The 22,865-nt window shown below is 48.5% G+C and overlaps 1 protein-coding gene across 1 annotated transcript; it reads left to right on the forward strand.

The window, feature by feature from the left end:
* The first annotated feature begins 14,743 nt into the window (after positions 1-14,743).
* Positions 14,744-16,614, forward strand: LOC123167166 (flavonol synthase/flavanone 3-hydroxylase-like). The gene is made up of 5 exons (XM_044585032.1): positions 14,744-14,886; positions 15,011-15,268; positions 15,342-15,598; positions 15,690-16,020; positions 16,177-16,614. The coding sequence occupies exons 2-5, from the start codon at positions 15,035-15,037 to the stop codon at positions 16,417-16,419; spliced, it is 1,065 nt and encodes a 354-aa protein (XP_044440967.1). The 5' UTR covers positions 14,744-14,886; positions 15,011-15,034; the 3' UTR covers positions 16,420-16,614.
* The last annotated feature ends 6,251 nt before the right edge of the window (positions 16,615-22,865 follow it).

Here is a 22,865-nt window from a genome sequence, read left to right on the forward strand (position 1 = left end):
ATCTGTTCGATGGTGAAACCGAACCCCGAAAACGCCCGTGTACGAGGAGCGGCGAGGAAATAGACAAGCTGTTGAAAAATTGGAAAGATTGCCCACTGCCGGGAAAGAAGCAAAAGGCGCCAGAGCCGGGAAAGAAGCGAAAGGCGCCAGAGCCGCTGCTGAAGGTATGGAAAACGAGGTCTGTTTTCTGGGACTTGCCGTACTGGAAGATCCACCGTGTGCCTCACAGCCTTGATGTCATGCATATCACGAAGAACGTGTGCGAGAGTCTGCTTGGTACCCTGCTCAACATGCCAGAGAGGACCAAAGATGGGACGAAAGCAAGGGCAGACTTGAAATCAATGGGCATCAGGCAGGAGCTTCACGCTATATATGATGATGATGATGATGATGATGATGATGATGATGATGATGAGGCGAAGCAGGACACAGAAAGTCGTCGCAAAGGCAAAAAGGCCAAGAAGACCGGAAATGACTACCCTCCCACGTGCTTCACTCTAAGTCAGGAGGAGATCGAGCAGTTTTTCACCTGCCTCCTAGGAGTAAAACTTCCTTACGGTTACGCGGGGAAGATAAGCAGATACCTAGACCCAGCGAAGCAGAAGTTCAGCGGGATAAAGTCTCACGACTGTCACGTGCTGATGACGCAGATACTTCCAGTTGCAATCCGTGGGATCATGGACGCGCACGTCCGTGAAACGCTATTTGGCCTATGCAACTTCTTCGACGTCATCTCTCGGAAGTCGATTGGCGTGAGGCAACTCAGAAGGCTACAGGAAGAGATCGTGGTGATACTATGCGAGCTTGAGATGTACTTCCCGCCCGCATTCTTCGACGTTATGGTGCATCTGCTAGTCCATATAGTGGAGGATATCATCCAACTCGGGCCGATGTTCCTACACAGCATGATGCCGTTCGAAAGGATGAATGGTGTCATCAAAGGATACGTTCGCAACATGTCACGTCCAGAAGGAAGCATAGCCAGGGGCTTTCTGACCGAAGAGTGCATCTCCTACTGCACGAATTATCTAGGCATCGAGAACCCCGTTGGTCTGCCCGTCAACAGGCACCTCGGCAGGCTCGCTGGATGGGGTCACCGTGAGGGTCGCCGCGAAATGCATGTCGACTTCGAGGGTCGACTCACCGACTTTGAAAGAGCAAACCTAGTCGCGCTACAACACATAGACGTGGTCGACCCTTGGTTGGTAGAGCACAAAACCTTTATTAAAAAGACGTACAATGACCGAGGCCAACAGAGGACGGACGGAGATATACTCAAAGAGCACAACTCATGTTTCACGCGTTGGTTCAAGCATAAGCTTCTGTCGTACCCTTTACATGAGGATTCTTCCGCGGAAGAACAACTCATATTCGCCTTGTCACAGGGCGCCGAGCACAACCTGATGACCTATGAGGCGTACGATATCAACGGCTACACATTCTACACCGAGGCCAAGGACATGAAGAGCGATGGTTATCAGAACTCCGGGGTAACGATGGAATCCTACACCGGTAACGACAAGGACAGATACTACGGAAGGATCGAGGAGATGTAGGAGCTGAGCTACGCTGGAGAGAAGGTCCCGATGTTCCGTGTCAGATGGGCCAAGAACGTCATAAAAGAAGACCGGTATTTCACCACCATGGTTATACCCGAAGCCAAATCCAAGACCGCGGGCACAAACGTCACCGCGAAAAATGAGCCATGGGTACTGGCTTCCCAAGTGGACCAATGCTTCTTCATTACCGACCCGCCAAAGCCCAGTCGTGTTGTCGTGAGGAGAGGCAAAAGGAAGATCATCGGAATGGATGGAGTAGCCAATGAGCAAGACTTCGACAAGTACGGCGACCCGAGGATCGAACATGACGACGATGATGAAGTAGCAGCATACACCACAAGAAGAAGCAGGACCACCCTACCTAAAGGACGTCCGTTCCATAGAAGAACTCCATTTGCGAAAAAGAAGGGCAAGAAGATTGTGAACAGATAGCTAGCTAAGATCGATTGTATTTAAATCGTAGCCTTCATTTCTCGACTGTATTTCATGGGTACTTTTTGAACTATCATGAATATTTTTAAATTTCATGGACACTCGATCTCGATCCCCCTCCATCTCGATCGCTATCCCACCTTGCCAGATCCGGCCCCCCTCGCCGCCGAGCACCCCCCAGTCCACCGGCCGCCGCCGCCGACCCCCCGCACCCTCGATTCCCCTACCCAACCGCCGCCGCCGACCCCCCGCACCCCGCGCACCGTCTTATAAAAAAAATTAGTATCAAACAGCTTTTTAAATGCTACTGTCTTATAAAAAAATATTACTGTTATTATTTAAACAAGTTGGAACATATTTAAACACAAATAAGTATCAAACAGCTTTTTAAATGCTAAAAAAAATTTGTGGAGCCCACCTCGATCCCCCTCCATCTCGACCGCTATCCCACCTCGCCAGATCCGGTCCCCCTCGGCGCCGAGCACCCCCCAAGTCCACCGGCCGCCGCCGCCGACCCACCGCACCCTCAATTCCCCTACCCAACCGCCGCCGCCGACCCCCGCACCCCGCGCACCGTCTTATAAAAAAAATAAGTATCAAACAGCTTTTTAAATGCTACTGTCTTATAAAAAAATATTACTGTTATTATTTAAACAAGTTTGAACATATTTAAACATAAATAAGTATCAAACAACTTTTTAAATGATAAAAAAAATTTGTGGAGCCTGGGAGTCGAACCCAGGACCTCCTGGTGTGAGAACTGGCTACTGACCAGTCGAGCTAGTAGAGGGGACTTGGTGTGGATCAGGTCAGGTGGGAGATAACCTGTTGGCTCGAGCAGAAATAAAAAAAAATACTAATGGCGCACCAGGGTGAGGTGCGCCATTAGTGTGGATATACTTATGGCGCACCGGGGGGTGGTGCGCCATTAGTATTGTGCCCCCATCCATATTTTTCCTCCCCGGCCCTCGATCCCCTTCTCGCCCTCGCCCTCGATCCCCTTCCCCTCTCCTCTCCTCTCCCGACGCCGCTGCCCCGCCGCCTCGACGCCGCCCCGACGCCGCGACGCCGCCCCGACGCCGTGAGACGCCGTGACGCCGCCCTCTCCTCTCCCGACGCCGCCGCCCCGCCGCTTTCCCCACGGAGAAGGAGGAGGAAGAGGGGGCGCTCGCCGTTGACCTCGCCCGGCCGACTCCGGTGGCCAGGCCGACTCGCCATCGCCCCGCCGCCCTCGTCGCCGGTGGCCCGGACGCCGCCCCGTCCACACCACCGTCGCCGGAGCACCCACACCACCACCCGGACCTCGTCGCCCCCGTGAGCTCCCCCTCCTCCTCTCCCCCTATCCCCCTCGCATCCCCTGTGAGCCCCATCTCTATTTCTTCTTGTCACCAGCACCACCACCACCGGTTGCCATTTTGCCCCACCTCGGATCTATGTTGTTGGTTTTTCATGTTTGTTGGCAGTCAGACAAATGTCACTGTATAATTTGGTCAAATATAGCAACCTAGTTGAAATTAGTGCCTATATATTGCTCTGAACCTTGGCTTGTCACCACAGGTTGGTGCATTTTGTGTTGTTCTATTTTCGAAAAGATGGAACCTAGAGGGGCAAGAGTTCGTCCAATGTAACTGCTAATGATCATGTTCTGTGATAAGTTTCATTGTCATGAGTATGTAGGGATCTCTTTTCTTCAAACAAAAAAGGGAAGAATAGTGTACAAGAATGAGAAATAATGAGAACAAGAGGAAGAGCCCCCATTAGATAGATGGAAACTTAATGAATATAGCTGCTGTATTTGGAGATAAACGCAACTCTAATTCAGTATCTAATTATCTACAAAGTAAAACTCATAATTACCATATATGCACAATTGGTTCCAGCGATGTATGCCAGTTGCCATTTTGGATTCTGCATCAATCATTTTTATTCATATGATTCATTTGTATTAGGTTTTGGCAGATATTGTTAACTTGACTTCATGGCTGCGCTCTATCCTGTGTTGCGCCTGTGCTCGTTGCTACTGATGCACTTCATGGCTGCTACTGTGTACAGTAGGAAGTGGAGTTAAGAACAATATTGGTCAGCTGTCCTAGTAAGTAAGATAAATTTTGCAGACTGGATCTGCCAAACACTCCATCCTTAATTCAGATTAGCTGTCTAGTAGTGCATGAACTTAGAACTATTAGGAAGCTCTCTGCAGGCAAACTATTAGTGCATGAACTTAGAACTACACATATGCTAGTGGAATTAAGAACACTGTCGATTAGCTGTCTAGTACAATCTTTTGCTTATTTGCCTCGGATGAAAAAGAACGCATTTACTGATGCAGATCGCAAACCAACATCTGTGAGAGAATAAGCAATTTTCTCTTTTATTTTTACCTTGATAAGAGTTGTAGCTTCAGTGCATGTGCAAGCATGTGCTGGTTTCGTCTGTGGCTCTTGGTTGGCTCAGTCATTAGTTGCTCTTTTGTTTATGGCTGTTGGTATGTACACTAGGTAATGGAATTAAGAACATTGTTGATCCAGTAAGTAGGACAAAGTTTGCAGACTGGATCTGCCAAACACTGCATCTTTAATTCAGGTCGACAACAACCCCAGTCAAAGAAAAACCGTCCCTGACAACCTTGTGTTTTCTTAGGACTAAAAACGAATCTTGATGCACAATAGCTACGCTAACTACGGATCGCCTATAACAAAACCTGACAACATGACCTATTTGGTCCCAAACACAGCAAGGTCCTATTTTACTTTCAACATGACCTGACAACATGACCTGACAATAGTTCAGTTTACAGCTGAGGACAAAGATTTTGTGCAGGACAAGGCTATTTGTTATCGATCAAATAAATGATTTAGAAACCATCAATAAGTAGGACTAGTGATTTATTATGAAGTTGCTTGGGTTTATTATGAAGTACTTTGATCATGTCTCTTTATTTGTACTGCTGCTAATATACTTTATATGATGATGAAGTGCTACTGAGTTGTGTGCAAATTTCGTTAAATCAGTGATGTGTATGTGTGCTGTCAGTTATGTGTATGTGCTTATTTTAATCCAGTGAAATATGGCACTGAACTGTAGCTAGCTAAACGGTAGTTTTGCTTAAATTGGTGAAATTTGGCACTGAAATGTAGCTAGCAATGCAAATATCTCAATGAATTCAGCTCTGTTTTCTGTGTGAAACTGTTGTTGTTAAATGAAGCCACATTCCAGTCCACATGCCAATGTATTTTCCATGTTGTGATGGAGGCCTTTTTTGCCTTGTCCACCCGAGAGGCCCTTGAGTTTGCTGGAATGTCGATTAACTTCCGTTCCAGCAAATTCGGGTACTCCATATGTCCTATTTTCAGCAAAGGTCATGCTGAAATTTTCCGTGAATTTTAGCATGACTTTGCTAAAAATAGGACATATGGGGTACTTGTGACTAATGCATGGGCCGGGGTATCTTAGTAGTTAATTAAGTAGGATCAAGTGCCCCGGCGTACTTGTGACTAATGCATGGCTTTTAGGGTGCCTCGGTGTCGATAAAAACCGAAATGATGAAAAGTTAGGCTTTTAGGGTGCCTTGGCGTCGAAAAACCCTCAATGATAAAAGCTTAGATTTTAGGATGCCTCGGTGTCGACAAACCCTAAATGATGAGACCATGATCTTGTTCCTTGACAATAACCAACTTTTTGACCAAACTTTGTTTCTATTTAGAGAGAAACATGGCCCACAACGATGAGGCCGGGGGTTCGGGCGGCAAGGCATTCTGGGAGCTGTCCCAGGAGATGGAGGAACAACCTCACTTGTATGAGGCCGCCGCCTTCCCCACCGATCCTGAGACCACGGATGGTGCCGCCGAGGATGACCACACTGATGCCACCACTGATGGTGCCGCCGAGGATGCCACCACTGATGATGGCGGCGCACGCACAGATAGCAGCCAGCCGAAGAGGCAACGGAAGGACCGGCGCCCGATCGTGCTCCGCACCCTCAAGGAGGAAGTTACTGATGTGGACTCCAACGGGAATCCAACGGCGCCCGAACGAATAGTCAAGGGGTACTCGCTTCAGCTCGGGTGCATTGTCCGGAGCACCGTCTCGATCAACACCGAGAACCTGAGGCATCCTGACCGGGGGAATTTGCGCCACCTCCTCTTCACGAAGCTGCACGAACGATACAAGTTCCCCGCTGAATTCGAAAACACGAGCCTCAAAGGGAATAAAGTGAACAATGCTGCCCTCACGAAGATGAGCAAGGCCCTGTCTACTTGGAAAAGCAATGTGAAGAGAATGATCGAGAAAGGTGAGAGTTATGAGAAGATCAAGGAGAAAAATCCTTCGATCACCGAAGATGACTACAACGACTTCAAGATCAATTGCTCGAGCACCGCAAGCTCCCAATCAAGTGAGTGGGGGAAACAAATGCGGGAGCTGAACATAGGGGAACACACACTCGGTCCCGGCGGTTACAGAGTGGCGGAGCCTATATGGGACAAGGAGGAGGCGGACCGTGCCGAGCAAGGCCTACCGCCCCTCTTCGATAAATACGGTGACAAGCAGACCAGGAACTTTGTCAGGGCCCGGTACAAGAAGGACCCGAAAACAAAGGAGCTTACCACGGATCCGAAGACCAGGCAGCTTGAGCTTGTTCTGGTAAGGAATACACCCCCGCGTAATTAGCTCCATATGGTTGCATTCTAATTAATGAAGCCGAATTTCTAAATGGTTCACATTCCTTCCGCAGGCGACTGAAAGCAGTAGCGCGGGGTCGACTCAGAGCAACCCTTGGGACACCACTCTAAATAGGGGGTTGAATATAATGAAGAACAAGGATAAGCTCAGTAAGCCGACGTCAGCTGGTCGTGTGGCCGGCAAAGGCTTGTCGACAAAATGGGGGTCATACTATACCGCTGGTGTGCGGAAGGAGAAAAAGACCAGCTCGGAAAGCCAGGCGCGAGAGGTTCAAGAACTCAAGGCACAGGTGGCGCGGATTCCGGAGATTGTCCAAGAGCAAGTGGAACAACGACTCGGAGCGACGATCACCGCCCTTGTGCCTACCTTGATCTCGGGGTTGAGTGCGTGGATTGCGGGCGGCCAACAGGGGCCGCCCCCGATTCCTAGCTTCACGGCCAGCAACTCGCATAATGCGATGGCGGGGCCATTGGTGCCTCCGGCGGAGGCGGCATTGGTGTCTCCGACGCCGGCATGGGAGCTTAATGCACCCGGGTGTACGCCGGCCGGCACCTCTTCAGCAAGCGGCCGCTCCGTCAACTGCACGCCCGCCGTTGGCGGTGCCTCGACATTAGCCGAGCTCGACGCCATCATCACGGTAACTAATTAAGCCTCTCTCGGCCGAGGACTTCATCTCCTTGCCTTTGACTGGGCATCCCTGACGCCCTACATGTTTTCGCAGGGCGCCGCCGACGTTCCGTGCACTCTCCTCCACTTCGTGAACAACGAGTTGGTCGATGTCGCCAAGGGCAAAATCGTTCAACCGGGCAACCCCTTGTTCCACGGTACCCAGATGCCACCCAACTTGTTTAGGGTTCAACTGGTTCGGGTGCTGCCAGGCTGCGACGACTTGTTACCTCCGGTTCGACCCGTCGGGGCCGACGATGATGACGTGATGACCCTCAGCGCCTGCCTGAGCTGGCCCCTGCTTTGGCCGAAGAGCCAGATTCGTTTGGGGGCGGGGGACACCACCCCAAATACAACACCGCCAGTCGTGCCGGCGCCAAGTCGTCCGCATGGCAAGACCGCTGTAACGGTGCCGGACATCCCTATGCCACTGGATCCAAACATGCATATGGCACAGGATCAGAACGACGACGACGATGACGATGATACATTTGGCAACGTCGATCAGTACTTTGCCGAGCATGGGTACGATGGCGACTTCATGGGGCCTCCTTCTCAAGAACCAAACCCAACAAAAGACGTGTGCGATCTAGCTCGTACCGCGGAGAAGCCAAGTTGCAACAGGCGCCGTCTGGCATTCAGCTCTCAGGAGACGCCTCCAGCTGCCGACTTCACCGAGCCTCAGATAGGCGAGGTGCGAAATATTATCAGCCCCAACACACTCAAGAAGGCGGTCTGTGAGCAGAACTCGGTCCCATTATAGGAGAAGAAGAAGGCACGCAAAAGAAAGACTAAGAAGGGTGCGAGCCAGCCGGCACCGAGTACGATCCGTGCTCAGGACGGGCCACCTTCACCGCAGGATATCTCGAGAAGGGTGCATGTGGCGGGTAGGGCGATGCTACCACCAAATATGCTCAATGCTGCAACCGGTGCTATGCGGAGTCTGCACGACAGTGTTCTTTCTTTGGAGAAGCGGCGTCTCAGAGAGAAGGATGTGGCATACCCGGTTTTCGTGGCCAAGGTGCCAGAGGGCAAGGGCTTTGTGGATGGCGACATCGGGGGTACGATCGTCCTGCGGTTTGATGACATCTTTGCTATGTTTAACCTTCATCCGCTGCACTACACCTTCGTTCGGCTATTTTCGCTGAGTATGGAGATGCGGATCATTCGCGACAAGACCTCGGACATCGTGATAGTCGACCCCTTCTACATGCGTGCCAAGATCTTGGGCAGCGCTGGGGACCGGCAAGTCGCGAGTTCTTACCTCGAAGGCGTCATTCTGGCAAACCAAGATAAGGATAACTTCCTCGTGCCTTACTTTCCCGAGTAAGTCCTCCCCTCAACCGGCCCGTAACATATGAATTCTTACTTTTCGATCGTTTTTCTTTTAACATTCCGTGTTTTCTGCAGTGACACACGTTGCACGCTCATCCTCCTAAGCCCCAAATATTCCATGGCCACGTATTTCGACCCGGACCGTCAGTCGAACGTAGACTACACAAATGTCAAGAAGGTTCTTGATGATGTTCTCCCCGGCTACGCCCAATCTGGAGGCACCTTCACCAGGCCTATTCGTAAGTACGGCAAGCACGTGTTCTCCCACAATACGACGTTCTGCTGCGTCAAGCAGCCGCCTGGCGGTCAGAAGGGTGCCTACTACGCCATCCATCACATGCGGGCGATCGTACGGGACCATCATCAACTTCTGCTACCGAGTAAACTCCAAGATTGGGCCGCGAGCGTGTCGGCAATCCAGGACGCGGACCTCCGACAAGAATTCTTTCGCATCCAGTCGGAGTTTGCGGAAATCATCCATCAAGATGTCCTTCGTACCTCGGGGCAGTTCTACCTCAGAAATCAACCGTCCAACAGTGACATCGACACAATGCTACAAATGCAGGATGACAACGCCCGTTCTTTCATGACTCCCACGATAGACGGCGGCTTCATCCACGCTCCGGTCCCTTGAGTCGAGTTGTCTAGTTCTGAAACATCGATTGGCTCATGTTGTAATTAAACTTTAATGAACTTGTAGTATGTCTCTTTGGTTTTGAGAGTCGTTCAACTTAGATGTAATCGATGCTATTAATGTCTTGCTTTTCTCTTCCGATCGTTCTGTTGCATAATTATATATTGCTTATGTATTGTCTGTGAATTGGTACTAACGTTTCGTTTGGCTAGTGCATAGTGATGCCGACGTATGTCGTGTACAAGGGTAAGGTTCCCAGAGTCTACGATGACTGGGAGGAGTGTCGGAGACAGGTTCACCAATTCAGCAGTAACAGTTACAAAGGGTACACCACTAGGGCCGAGGCCGAATCTAGATACGCCCGCTATCTAGCGGGAGAGGGGAGGGAGCGTTGGAGGAACCGGATGAAGACGAGTTTCATCGTGATGATGCTCATCGTGATGACCGCAGCTCTCTTCTATGTGATGGTGGTTTAGATGATCGATATCGACTTGTAATGCGAAGACAAACTCGCTACTCGCGGTCTCGAGACTTGTAATATAATGTTCTATCTTTGTTCGGTCTTTTTAATTCGGAGACTAATATGATGAATTGTATTCGGAGACTAATATGATGAATTGTATTCAAAGACTAATCTTCTATTGTATTTGATGAATCTATTGTTGATGTGTGCTGTCTATATTTTGTCAAATTATACATTTTGTAACCTGTGCAAAAAACAGAAAATAAAAAAATAAAAAAAACCTAATATTCATACTAATGGCGCATCACACGACAGTGCGCCATTAGTATGACAGTGCATACTAATGGCGCATCACCGTGCAGTGCGCCATTAGTATGCTGCGGTTACTAATGGCGCATCCAGAGGTGGTGCGCCATTAGTATGCCAAAGCACCTGGGTGTACATGCCAACTGGGAGGCATACTAATGGCGCACCCTCGCATATACTAGTGGCGCACCAGGTGGTGCGCCATTAGTATACCAGATACTAATGGCGCACCAGCTCGTGCGCCATTAGTAAAAATTACTAATGGCGTGCTATCAGTGGCGCACCAGTGATGCGCCATTAATGGCCGTATTAGGTGCGCCATTAGTAGTGGTATTTCTAGTAGTGGGACAAGCTTTGGTGTAAGCTTCTTGCAAACCGGAGCTTCCCTCAAGAAGGCTCCTGGTTCCGAGAGGGAACGTGTCACCTCCGTGTGCGAAACGAGATACATACACTGCCTTCTCCCGCCTTAATTTTTTTGCACATCCAGATTAGACCAAATAGAAGTATCGTGCTAAATTTTGGAATTATTCTGGGTTCGTTTGGCCTTTTTTATAGATTAACTGAGTTTCTGCGCATTTAATGTGCATAATTCAAATTTGAAATACAAGCACATGCTCCTGCACCAAAGTTGGTCAAAAAATCACATGTGTGTCATTGGGCGAATTTATAGGTCCCATGGAAGAAATGGGAATGAAATTCAAACATTTGCGCATCGTGGCTCGGCCAGAAAGATTGAGAAACTTAGTTTTTTTATTCCTGTGAATCGAAAACACGCCTGAGAATCATGAAACTTGGCATGGTGTCATGACATGGCACCAACATGTTGCGGTAAATTTTTTGGCCAAATTGGGACAAGCTTTGGTGTAAGCTTCTTGCAAACCGGAGCTTCCCTCAAGAAGGCTCATGGTTCCGAGAGGGAACATGTCACTTCCGTGTACGAAACGACATACATACACTACCTTCTCCCGCCTTAATTTTTTACACATGCAGATTAGACCAAATAGAAGTATCATGCTAAATTTTGGAATTATTCCAGGTTCATTTGGGCTTTTTTATACATTAATTGAGTTTATGCGTATTTAATGTGCATAATTCAAATTTGAAATACAAGCACACGCTCCAGTGCACCAAAGTTAGTTGAAAGATCACATGTGTGTCTTTGGGTGAATTTCTAGGTCCCATGCAAGAAATGAGAATGAAATTCAAACATCTGGGCGTCGTGGCACGACCAGAAAGATTGGGAAACTTGGTTTTTTTTAATTCCTGTAAATCCAAAACACGCTTGAAAATCATGAAACTTGGCATGGTGTCATGACATGGCACCAACATGCTGCGGTAAATTTTTTGGCGGAATTGAGACAAGCTTTAGAGTAATCTTCTTGCAAACCGGAGCTTTTCTCAAGAAGGCCCGTGGTTCCGAGAGGAAACATGTCACCTCCGTGTGCGAAACGAGATATGTACACTTCCTTCTCCCACCTTAATTTTTTTACACAGGTAGATTAGACAAAATAGAAGTATCGTGCTAAATTTTAGAATTATTCCAGGTTCGTTTGGCCTTTTTTATACATTAATTGAGTTTCTGCGCATTTAATGTGCATAATTGAAATTTCAACTACAAGCACATGCTCCAGTGCACTAAAGTTGGTTAAAAACTCACATGTGTGTCCTTGGGTGAATTTATAGGTCTCATGCAAGAAATGAGAATGAAATTCAAATATCTGGGCGTCGTGGCTCGGCCGGAAAGATTGAGAAACTTGGTTTATTTATTCCTGTAAATCGAAAACACGCCTGAAAATCATGAAACTTGGCATGGTGTCATGACAAGGCACCAACACGTTGCGGTAAATTTTCTGTCCGATTTGCGAAGACGCACACATTAACAATCAACAAAGCCATTTTGGAACAAGTGTTGTCACGTTACAAATCGGAAACACAAGTATTATTGAAACCGTGGGCGTTCTACTTACCAATTACGTGCCGCCACGCGTCCCTTTTTTTATTGGCTAGGAGGTGCCGTGCGAGGTAGCTATTTGAGTATGGGAAGCGTGCGATCAAACCTCTGCGCGTGCTCATTGTGAGGAGAGCCTTTGACCGCTACCCGCCGCGCACCTCCCTCCCAACGTCTCCAATAATGGCGCCCGAGCCCCTGTTCTATGGCGTGGCTATATGTCTCACTAGAATGAGATTTAAAAGAGAAAAATGAAAATCTGAAAAGAAAGTATTGCATGGATCTTGATGTAAGATCTGGCGGATCTATATAACATCAACTGCGACTTATAGCAAGCATGATGAATATAAGGACGATGATAGTGGATAATAATTGTCTTACATATTTAGGAACAAAATTAAAAAAGCCAAATGCAGCAACGCCCGAAATATACAAGGGCAAAAGAAGAAGGAAGACAACGATCTGGCTCGCGGATCTCTATGTTGTTGCAGGCCATGGGAACTAGGCTCCGCGATGAGCGGCGATGACTCTTTCTTGTCCTCAATATGCTGCTTGAGAGCATCCACGGATTCCTCCACCAGCTTTCTGCGCTTGATGCGCAGCATGGCATTCTCGTCCATAAGTTTCTCGACGATGACACCGGTCCTCTTCAACAAGGCAGTGGTCTCCTCCTGCTGCTCCACACTTCCGACGATCTTCGCTCTCAGCAGGTTGCGCTCGGCCCGGAGCTTCGCATTGCTCTCATTTAGTTGCCGGATGAAGCTGGCAAAAGAGGCTTTCATGTCGTCCTGCAACCTCGCCCAGCCGGAGATCTGATCCATCTTCCTATGGACGATCGCATGCATGCGCCTGTAAGAGTCCTCGCCTGCCCGCGAGACATTTTCCCAGGCTGCTGCAGCGCGGAAGGACATCTCTGCTGCATTCGCGGCGCGGCGGGACATCTCTTCTGCTTCCGCAGCGCGGCCGGACCAGTCTGCCGCATCGACGACGCGGCGGGACCTGCGTGTTACTTCAACGGCGTGGCGGGACCTCTGTGCTGCTAAGGCTGCACGGTGGGACATGTCAGCTGCGTTCGCGGCGAGGCAGGACATCTCTCATGCTTCCGCTTCCATGCTCGCATCTCCCGGGTGACAATCTCTCAACCCACTGGCCATGGCAGACACAAAGGGAACGATGATGAATGACTTTGTTTTTGTGGATGAGGAGTTGAGGAGGAATGTGCAGTCATCTTGGAGTAGTAGTATCTATAACCGAGTAGTAATACCCTCTTAAGTGGGAAACTGTTTAGGTTTTGATCGGTGTGAACAGGTTTGTAATTTGGAATGTGACTGGAGGCATGCTCAAAATTTACTGACGGTTAAAAGTGCGGCACTATTTCCGGAAGGCGTAACATGGGCATGTACGCCTTCTCGGCCGCGTACGTGACATTTGCACCATAGGGTGCACCGCAATAGGCAATGTCAGCACACGTCTTGTTCCAACAACCATGCGCGCTCGTTATTATCATCACGCACGGTTCTTTTAATTAGAATGTGTGTGTCCGTCTAGCGCACACACGTTGATCTATCTAACTGTTTCAATTTATTGTGACTAATCGCAAACAGTTCATCCATGTGAAATGTATGCCGTCAATCACACACACTTTGATCTGGCTGACCCGTTTTTGTTCTGTTGCCTAATCGCAAATAGTTAATCCTTCTGAAGTTTATGCCCTCAATCACACACACCTTGATCTGCCAGACCGTTTCTTTTGTGTTGCCTAATCACAAACAGTTCATCCGAACCGTATGCTATATATCGCACACGCCTTCATCAGGCAGCCCGTTTCTTTTGTTCTGCCTCATCGCAAATAGTTCATTGAACTGAACCGTATGCCCTGCATCGCACAGGCAACTAAAATCGGAAACGTGTTTGATGACTCTGCGATCGCAAACGTTTTGCACCTTTTTAACGGTTCTTTTACATCACCGTTTGCGATTGTTGCATCGCACACAGTTTCATCGAAGGGTCTCTGATCGTAGTGTCGCGTTAGCAGCATCCTGCAGTAGTGGTCGTTTACCTTCGACTAGGAGCCCGCCGCCGTGGGGACAATGCCACCGAAGGGGTTGCGGTTCCAGGCGGTGGTAACCACCTTTGGGGAGGCCGCGGGCACGCGCCTGGAGCCACCAACCCTAGTGGATCCAAGCGCCATTTTCGTGGAGGCAATGGATTCCTGCTGGATGGAGTCTGACCGCGATAGGGCGGACTCCTCCCGGGACTGATAGAAAGCCATGTGGATGGTCATCTCCTCCTCGTCCCTGCATGGGGTGAGGTCACAATCAATGGATCAGGAGATCTTGGAGTTGTATCCATTGTCTGTTATGCCGGAGAAGGCCAGAGATTGTCGGAACGAAGCTTGGGGGTGTAGTAGAGTGGAGTGGCTAGGGTTTCGTCCGGGATACGGATAGAGATGAATATACGTGGGGTTGTGGTGGGCTAGTATGAGCTGGATCCGAAGACGCACCTGGGCACGTCCTACCTCTCCATATCCGCCTTAGATATGGACTAGATATGAGGGGTGCTGGTCAGCCCAGACATATAGGGCTTGTATGAGGGGTGCAGTTGGGTCGAGATTTTGTGACCGGTCACTTACCAAGCAATCGGACTTATATGGAGTGTTCGAGAAGTCCGGCTGTAGATGCTTTAACATGTGCTAATTGTCACTCCAATAGTCTATATAAACCATGCATGTTCTTTGCTCTGGTAATTCACACTTTAGCTGCGTTACATAGTTGTAGAGCAACAAGCTACTTGTGGCCGAACCGCCGGAGGTATTCTTCCAAGTTCCAAGATCCGTCTCTGATCTCTCTCCAATTGTTTGAAGGTAATACTGTCTCCCAGTTCATCTCGTGCATGATCTTCGAGCTTTTCCTACATGTCCCGTGTCGTATGAGCATTTGTACTGAAAGAGGGAGGGGACCTATTTTGTGCTGAATCGGACATTTCAGATTCTTCTGTGCAACACTGCAACTATGGGAAGCAAAGGGACATTTCAGATGCCGGTGCAGGAGCTTGCTGGCGCCCTCGGCACGCCCGACGTGCCAGCTCAGTACATCGCGCGCGCGCACGAGGAGCAACAGCTCGCGGCGGTGGTCGTAGCACCAGTCCCTGTCATCGACCTCGTCTGCCTTTCGAAGCACGGCGACGGCACCTCCGACGAGGCGGCCAAGCTGCGGTCAGCCATCAAGTCATTTGGCCTCTTTATGGTAAGTAACAACTCCACCAGTACTACTTTGAAGCAACACCAAGCATGCATATCCATGTCGTATCTTCTTGCAGGTCAGTAGCCACGGTATAGACGCGGTAATGGACAACATGATGGCCGCGTCAAGGGAGTTTTTCCGGCAGCCGCTCGAAGAGAAGCAGAGATACGCCAACCTGAACGGCGGCGAGCGGTTCCAGTTCGAGGGGTATGGAAACGACTGGGTGAGCTCGCCGGACCAAATCCGTGACTGGACTGACCGCCTCTACCTCAATGTGGAGCCAGAGGATGAGCGGAGCATCGCCCTCTGGCCAGCACATCCCGAAACCTTTAGGTGGCCGACCTCACAAATTTCATGGCTCGAGGGAGGATTCGTTGACTGATCATGTCATCATGAGAAATTGAGAACATACATTTTGTTGCAGGAATGCTCTGCACGAGTATACGAAGAAATGCGGGGAAGTGAAGGACGATGTGCTCAGGGCAATGGCGAAGCTGCTGGAACTTGACGATGATGATTACTTTGGGGAACACTTTGGGGAGAAGCCTCTCACTGACGTGAGATGCAGCTACTACCCGGTGTGCCCGAGGCCAGAGCTCGTGTTTGGCCTCAAGCCCCACTCCGATGCAACTGTTGTTACAGTCCTTATGGTCGATGACAGAGTGGGTGGCCTACAAGTTCTCAAAGATGGGGTCTGGTGGGATGTACCGATCGTACCTCACACGCTACTCATGATTATAGGAGATCAAACTGAGGTACGCTTGCAAAATAAATCTATATTCGGAAAAAGTATTGTTTGGTGAAAAAGTTATATGGACGGAATCTCGAAACTTCAAATGTTCAACATTGTGAGTTTTCCCCAAAATGTATAACCTCTTGGACTGATGAAGGGTCAATCTTTTGTGACGCAGATAATGAGCAATGGGATCTTTAAGAGCCCTATGCACAAGGTCGTGACAAACACAAAGAAAGAGAGGCTATCGGTGGCACTAGACTACTATGTTGATCCTGAGAGAGAAATCGAGCCATCGGCTCAGTTGGTCAATGAGAAGAGGCCGGCGTTGTACTCAAAAGTGAAGGTTAAGGACTACTTTGCCAGAAGTTACAACGCTTTTACTGAAGGGAAAATGGTTATCGATACAGTGAAGATCTAACTAAGTATGCTATCATTGCTTTCATTCAATAAAATGTTGTCATTCTGCAACAAATGTTTGTATCATGTATGTATTCATGTATCGTTACACCCCTGAGTGTATTCACTTCCTTTGTTCAATAACACATGTTCTCTTGGTTAGCCTGGTCTACATATGCAGATTTACACTTGTGAAAAGTAAATCCAGAAACAAAATACTAGGGGGAAAAATCTGAATTTGTCTTGTAACATACATGGTATACTCCTGTATGAAGTTTGGCAAAGAGGTAACATGATCATATGTGTGTTTTTACCTTGAAGTACATCTTGTGGCGGCCGCCATACCTTCTGTGGTGGGAAAGAATGACATGTATCAATGTATGGCAAGTCATCTCCCACAACAGACATAGCCTAAATATTGGTCACTCTAGAATCTGTCATGATGAGTACCAAACATAGCAAAACCTCAATTGCAATGTTTCTACAGTACTACTAGGAGGTGGTGGGGAAAATTCTCACAACTCTGTAATAAGTACCAAGCTCTTGCCCGTTTTTACCGTGTTGCAGTTGTTGTCAGCCTTCTGTGCTGTCAAAAGTTATAAAAAATTAGATATAGCACTTACCAAGTGACCAAACAAGATACAATATGAAAAGTGGAGCTTGGTTACAATTACAACAACTCACAGTATCAACGGCACAATGTAGCAAAAAGTAATGCAATCTGAATAATTGCTCAAACTCGTAACTAGGCGGGCAATCGACTAGTAAGAGACAATATAATTTAAACCCAGATACTAAATCAAGTGAGTAAAATTTCTGGAGTATAATGAAGCTCAAACCGGATGATGTGATGTGGTAGTCAAGCTCGCAACTGCAAAAAGGATGCCTAAAACAGAATTTATTTATTTTTACCCCAAAACATATGCTAGCCGGCCTGATTTTATTTTCACGTTTTCTTTTCCTTCTCTCTTTTTGTCTGTTTTGTCAAGCCGGTTACTAGCAATGGAGACGTAGCACACAATTTAGGTCAACAAGGACTCGAAAGATTCTCATCGTTGGAACTTGCGTGCAAAACTCACGGTGATGGATGCATGCAAGAGAAACTTTGTGAGGAAAACAGCGGCGCCAAGGGCCAGACAATGTTTGCCCTGGTGTCGGGGGCAGAAGGATGGGCGGCGCTGCGACTGCGAGGATGGTGCCTGCCTAGGCGAGGCGCAAGCGACGGGCATCACGGGTGCCTCTGTCTCCGGTATTTCGTGGCACAAGACGAGCGAATCTGGCGTAGCTGTGCGTGCTGCAAACAAAACAGCCAAGAACCTCGGACAGAGAGAGAGATGGGCGTTAACACCTTGCGTGCATGGCGTCCAAAAATCATGGCAGCGAGGAGGAACAAGCGAGTAGATAAACACGTCCAGAAAAACAGATTTTTCTTGTGAGTACAGGAGATTCAAACTCTTTTTTTTTGTTCTTCTTGATTGAGGATTTTTTTCGTGAATACGCAAAAGGCTTGCGTATCATTATATTGATAGGAGGAAATAGAATGATGGTTACAGGGGTGATCTCATGAGCACATGCGCAAAGGAGATGGTGTGAATGAGAAAAACAAAGGCACGGCAGAGGGGGTGCCGCACGACCCGAACATAGCATCCTACGTCTCGTCGATAATCTGGCCAAGCCCCTTGGCCCCGGCGCGCACCCAAGCGCGGGCGTCTTCCTTGATGCTGTCGGAGAGTCTGGAGATAGAGGGGTTGGCGGCGTTGAACACACAATCATTGCGGTGCTTTCAGAGTCTCCAGGTGGTAAGGATGATGACACTGATAGAAAAAGGGCCTGTTGTCCCGGTTCGTAAGGGCCTTTTGTCCCGGTTCCTGAACCGGGACTAAAGGGTCGGTACTAATGCCCTGTCCCTTTAGTCCCGGTTCAATCCAGAACCGGGACTGATGGGCCTCCACGTGGCCTCTGCGCGGAGCCCAGGCATGAGACCCTTTGGTCCCGGTTGGCACCAACCGGGACCAATAGGCATCCACGCGTCAGCATTTTTGTGACTGGGGTTTTTGTTTTTTTAAGGGGGGGGGGGGGGGGGGGGTTGGGGGTTTTGGGGGTTTAATTTAGGTGTTTCATATATTGTGTTAGCTAGCTATAATTAATAGAGAGAAGTGTCCTCTCTTATGTCCGTGCTTGGTCGACGCTACATACTATACATACGTATAGAGAGGACTAGACACGCTAGTTAGCTAGTAAGCAAACGAAGGAAACAGAAGATCGTCATGAACATATATGCATACAGAGAGAAGTGATATCGACCACCTCTCCTTCTCCGAGAGATTGGTCGAACAACAAGTTCTCGTATATCTATCCGACACTACCGGCTACATATATACAATAATTATCTCTTACAAATATAATCATACGGACTCATGGTCCACATAGTATTCTCCGTCTTCAGCAATCACGTGGTCAAGAAAGAATGCCGCCAATTCCTCTTGAATTGCTCGCATGCGAGCTGGTGCTAGGAGTTCATCCCGCTTCCGAAACATCTAATTTGAAGAACGGGGTCAATATATATATATATATGAATGAATGAAACTCAACACAAATGATGGTAATAAAATAAAATTGTGAATGTTGTTATTTACGTACTTCATATTGTTCGTCAGTGTAGCCCCGCTCACAGGTCGTGTGGCGGATGGACTCGCAAACATAGTATCCACAGAAATCATTCCCTTGTTCCTGCCACAACCATTTTACAAGAAATAGAGGTCAATCAAAGTGATAAGCAAGAATGCCAAATCAATAGGAGATGCGCGGAACATGCTACTATAGTACTTACTTTCGGGTGTCTAAATTGCAGCTTCTTCGGAAGTCCTGGAGCTTTTTTGGAGAATTTTTTCCAAACCCTGCCAGACAAAGAAAACAATTACTTGATATATCAGGAAATGAACAAAGTTGCTGATATGATTGATAATGATCGATTTAACTTACTTCTCGAGCATTTAAGTCATGTCCGCATAGTCCTGGGGATCTTTTCGTCTTGAGTCTAAGACAGTTACTAGTCCCTGCTCAAGCTTAATCTCTGGGAGAATATAGTGGTAACTGCACACACATGCATAACTCATCAATTACATTACTATAACCTTGATTAATATATAAGGGAAACCGAATACGCACAAGACAGTAACACTCACTTGAAGTTGTAAGGAAAGAGTATTATATCTTTGCTTTCATTTATTACCAACGATCGTAGCAAGTTGGCCTCGGTAGCTACGGCATGAAATTTAACCTGAGTTGCATCTATGAGATATGTGTTAATGAACACAATATCACCGACTTGTCTTTTCTTCAATTCGGCGATCTTCAATCTGCATAATATAGTGAGGATGATTATAAATACATGCAATGAAAGAGCTGAGCTATATAGAAAGACTTAATGACAGAAGTAGTACTACTTACACACAGTAGCAGGTGACCGTTGTTTTATCAAGGGCCAATTGATTGAAAAACTGAAAGAACTCCTCAAATGGAACAGGCAACAGTTCAATTCCAACGAGGTCATGCTCCTTTTTAACTTTCACACACAAAGTACTCCTCCCCCCAGAGTCTCTGCAGATTTTCAAGTACCAATCATGCAATCTTCGCATCATCGTTGATAGAGATCTTTCATCTTTGATGAGAGGCTTCCCGTACTCGTATCTTTGTATCTGCACCTCCATGAAATCATAATGTACATCGTCGGGCAGGTAATCGCCAAGATTGCTATAACCGGGCACCATCCTCGGATCATTAGCGACGTTTTCGCTTGGCACCTTGAGCGGGGGGCACGATTGCTTCGCTTGTTAGGTCGTCGTTCTTTCAGCCTTTGATCACAGACAGTACTTCCTGACCGCTCCGCTTCGGCAAATTCCTTTTCAATAATGCGCTCATAGTTTCCTTTCGGTGGAGACTTGGGTGGTTTTTTCAGGGCAGGCAGAGTGCGCTTCGCTTTCACCGGATCTACCTTCTCCTCCGGAGGTGGATGTTTCTTTGCTTTCACCCCTTCAAAGTAATTCCTCACTTCTTCTCGTGCGATCTCGACATTCTCCTCCGGGGTCCTCTCGTATGGTAATTTCTCTGGAGTCTTCAGAGAAGGACCGAATATGTATTTTCTCCCGCCTCTGGCTGTACTGCTAGGCGCCGGCAGAGCAGACGGAGCGGTTGTCTTCTTTACTTGCTTACGAGGTGGAGGAGAAGGACTATGACGCGCCGGAGCAGCCGGAGCGGCGGCAGGTCTCTTCCGCCCTTGCTGGCGAGGCGGAGAAGGAGGAGGCTGGCTGCTCGAGTGCGTCGGCGCAGGCGGAGAAGGAGGCGGAGTGCCGCCACGCGCCGGAGAAGGAGCTGGTCAAGTGCCCTGATCGTCACTCGCTGGAGGAGGAGGCGGTGGAGGAGGCGGGGTGCACTGACTCGCCGGAGGAGGAGGCGGTGGAGGAGGCAGAGTGCCCTGGCTTGCCGGAGGAGGAGGAGGAGGCGGATGCGTCCAGTTCGGAAGGTTGATGAGCTCCTTCCGCCATAGGCATGGAGTCTTCGGAGCAGACCCCAGCCTAGTCTCCCCTTCACTAGTAGGGTGGTCAAGCTGGAGGTCCTCAAATCCCTCTGTTATTTCATCCACCATCACCCTAGCATATCCTTCTAGAATCGGCCGGCAGTGAAAAGTTGCGCCGGGTTCAGTAGGATAAACAGAGCCAACAGCCGCCTTGACCTTCAAATTCATCCATTACGTTATAAGGTGGCAATTTTGAGACTCCGTAATAGCATCCACGGGATAGCTGGCAGGAGCCGTCAAGGCATCCTCCGGCTGAAGCAGCTCGGTGGAAGCCACGCTGCTTCTCCGCTGAGATGGCGGGGTAGCTTCGGGGGAAGTTTCGGCAGTACGTTTGCTGCGATTTGCTTCTCGTTCCTATATGGCTTGTACCCTTGCTTGCAGCGCCTGCATTTGGGTCTGCTGCAATTTTTTCCTCCTCTCCTGGGATTGGTAACCGCCTGCGTCCGGAAACCCAACCTTCCACGGAATGGAGCCTGGCGTGCCTCGTGTCCGTCCAGGGTGCCCAGGATTCCTGAGGGCCATTGTGATCTCGTCGTTCTCTCTATCTGGAAAGAACGTCCCTTGTTGCGCTGCTTCGATATACTGCTGAAGCTTCCTGACTGGTATGTCCATTTGATTGTTTGTCCAAATGCACTTCCCTGTTACAGGGTCCAAGGTTCCGCCAGCCCCGAAGAACCAAGTCCAGCAACAGTCTGGCCAGTTAATTGTCTCTGGTTCAATCCCTTTATCAACCAGATCATTCTCAGTCTTGGCCCACTTAGGCCGGGCTATAAGGTAGCCACCTGACCCCGTGCGATGGTGATGCTTCTTCTTCGCAGCATTTTGCTTGTTTGTCGCCGACATCTTCTTACTCTTTTCCGATGTCTTGTGAGCCACAAATGCGGGCCAGTGATCTCTGATCTTCTTATATCTGCCCTTGAATTCTGCTGTCTCTTTATTTTCGACAAACTTATTCAGCTCTTTCTTCCACCTCCTGAATAGTTCTGCCATCCTCTTAAGAGTAAAAGACTTGATTAATTGCTCTTTAACTGGCTTCTCTGGATCATCCTCTCGCGGTAGGGTGAAATTTGACTTCAGCTCAGTCCAAAGATCATTTTTCTGCATATCATTGACATAAGACACCTCAGGGTCTTCTGTAGCCGGCTTTAACCATTGCTGGATGCTGATCGGGATCTTGTCCCTAACAAAAACCCCGCACTGAGCAACAAATGTGCTCTTTGTCCGGAGGGGTTCAATCGGTTGGCCGTCGGGCACGATTGCTATGATCTCAAACTTTTCATCCGAGCTCAACTTTTTCTTCGGGCCTCGTCTCTTTACCGAAGTTGTGCTCGATCCGGAGGGCTAGAAAAAAGAACAAAGACTTAATTAATATGTGTACATACCAAAATAATGAATGCATCAATTAGCTAGTCAGCAGAAGCTTAACTAATATATATATACCTGGCCAGACTCGGTTCGGACACCGGAGACATCATCACGGTCTCCTTCTTGCACCGGCATTGGGTCACCGGAGCCGTCCTCACGGTCTCCTTCTTGCACCGGCATTAGGTCACCAGAGCCATCATAATCATAGCCAGCTGCTTCCAGACCATCGGTGTCATTGAGAAACAACGAGACGACGGCATCACTTCCTCGTGCGGTTATGTCCCCCAACAACTCTTCTTGTACTTCGTCTCGGGCGGTGTCCATAGTTTCTACAAATATTGACAACATGGCAATTATTATTCAAACATGACAGATGGATATATTAGTGGCAAACGTAGAACTAATATTAATTAATGGCCTCAACGCTGCTTCTCTAGGGTTTGGGGTGGCCTCGACGCTGCTTCTCTAGGGTTTGGGGTGGCCTCGACAACGCTTCAAGGATAAAAAAGAAGAGGAAGAAAAAAAAG

Source organism: Triticum aestivum, chromosome 1A, assembly GCF_018294505.1.
Source record: "Triticum aestivum cultivar Chinese Spring chromosome 1A, IWGSC CS RefSeq v2.1, whole genome shotgun sequence".
Classification (NCBI taxonomy): Eukaryota; Viridiplantae; Streptophyta; class Magnoliopsida; order Poales; family Poaceae; genus Triticum; species Triticum aestivum.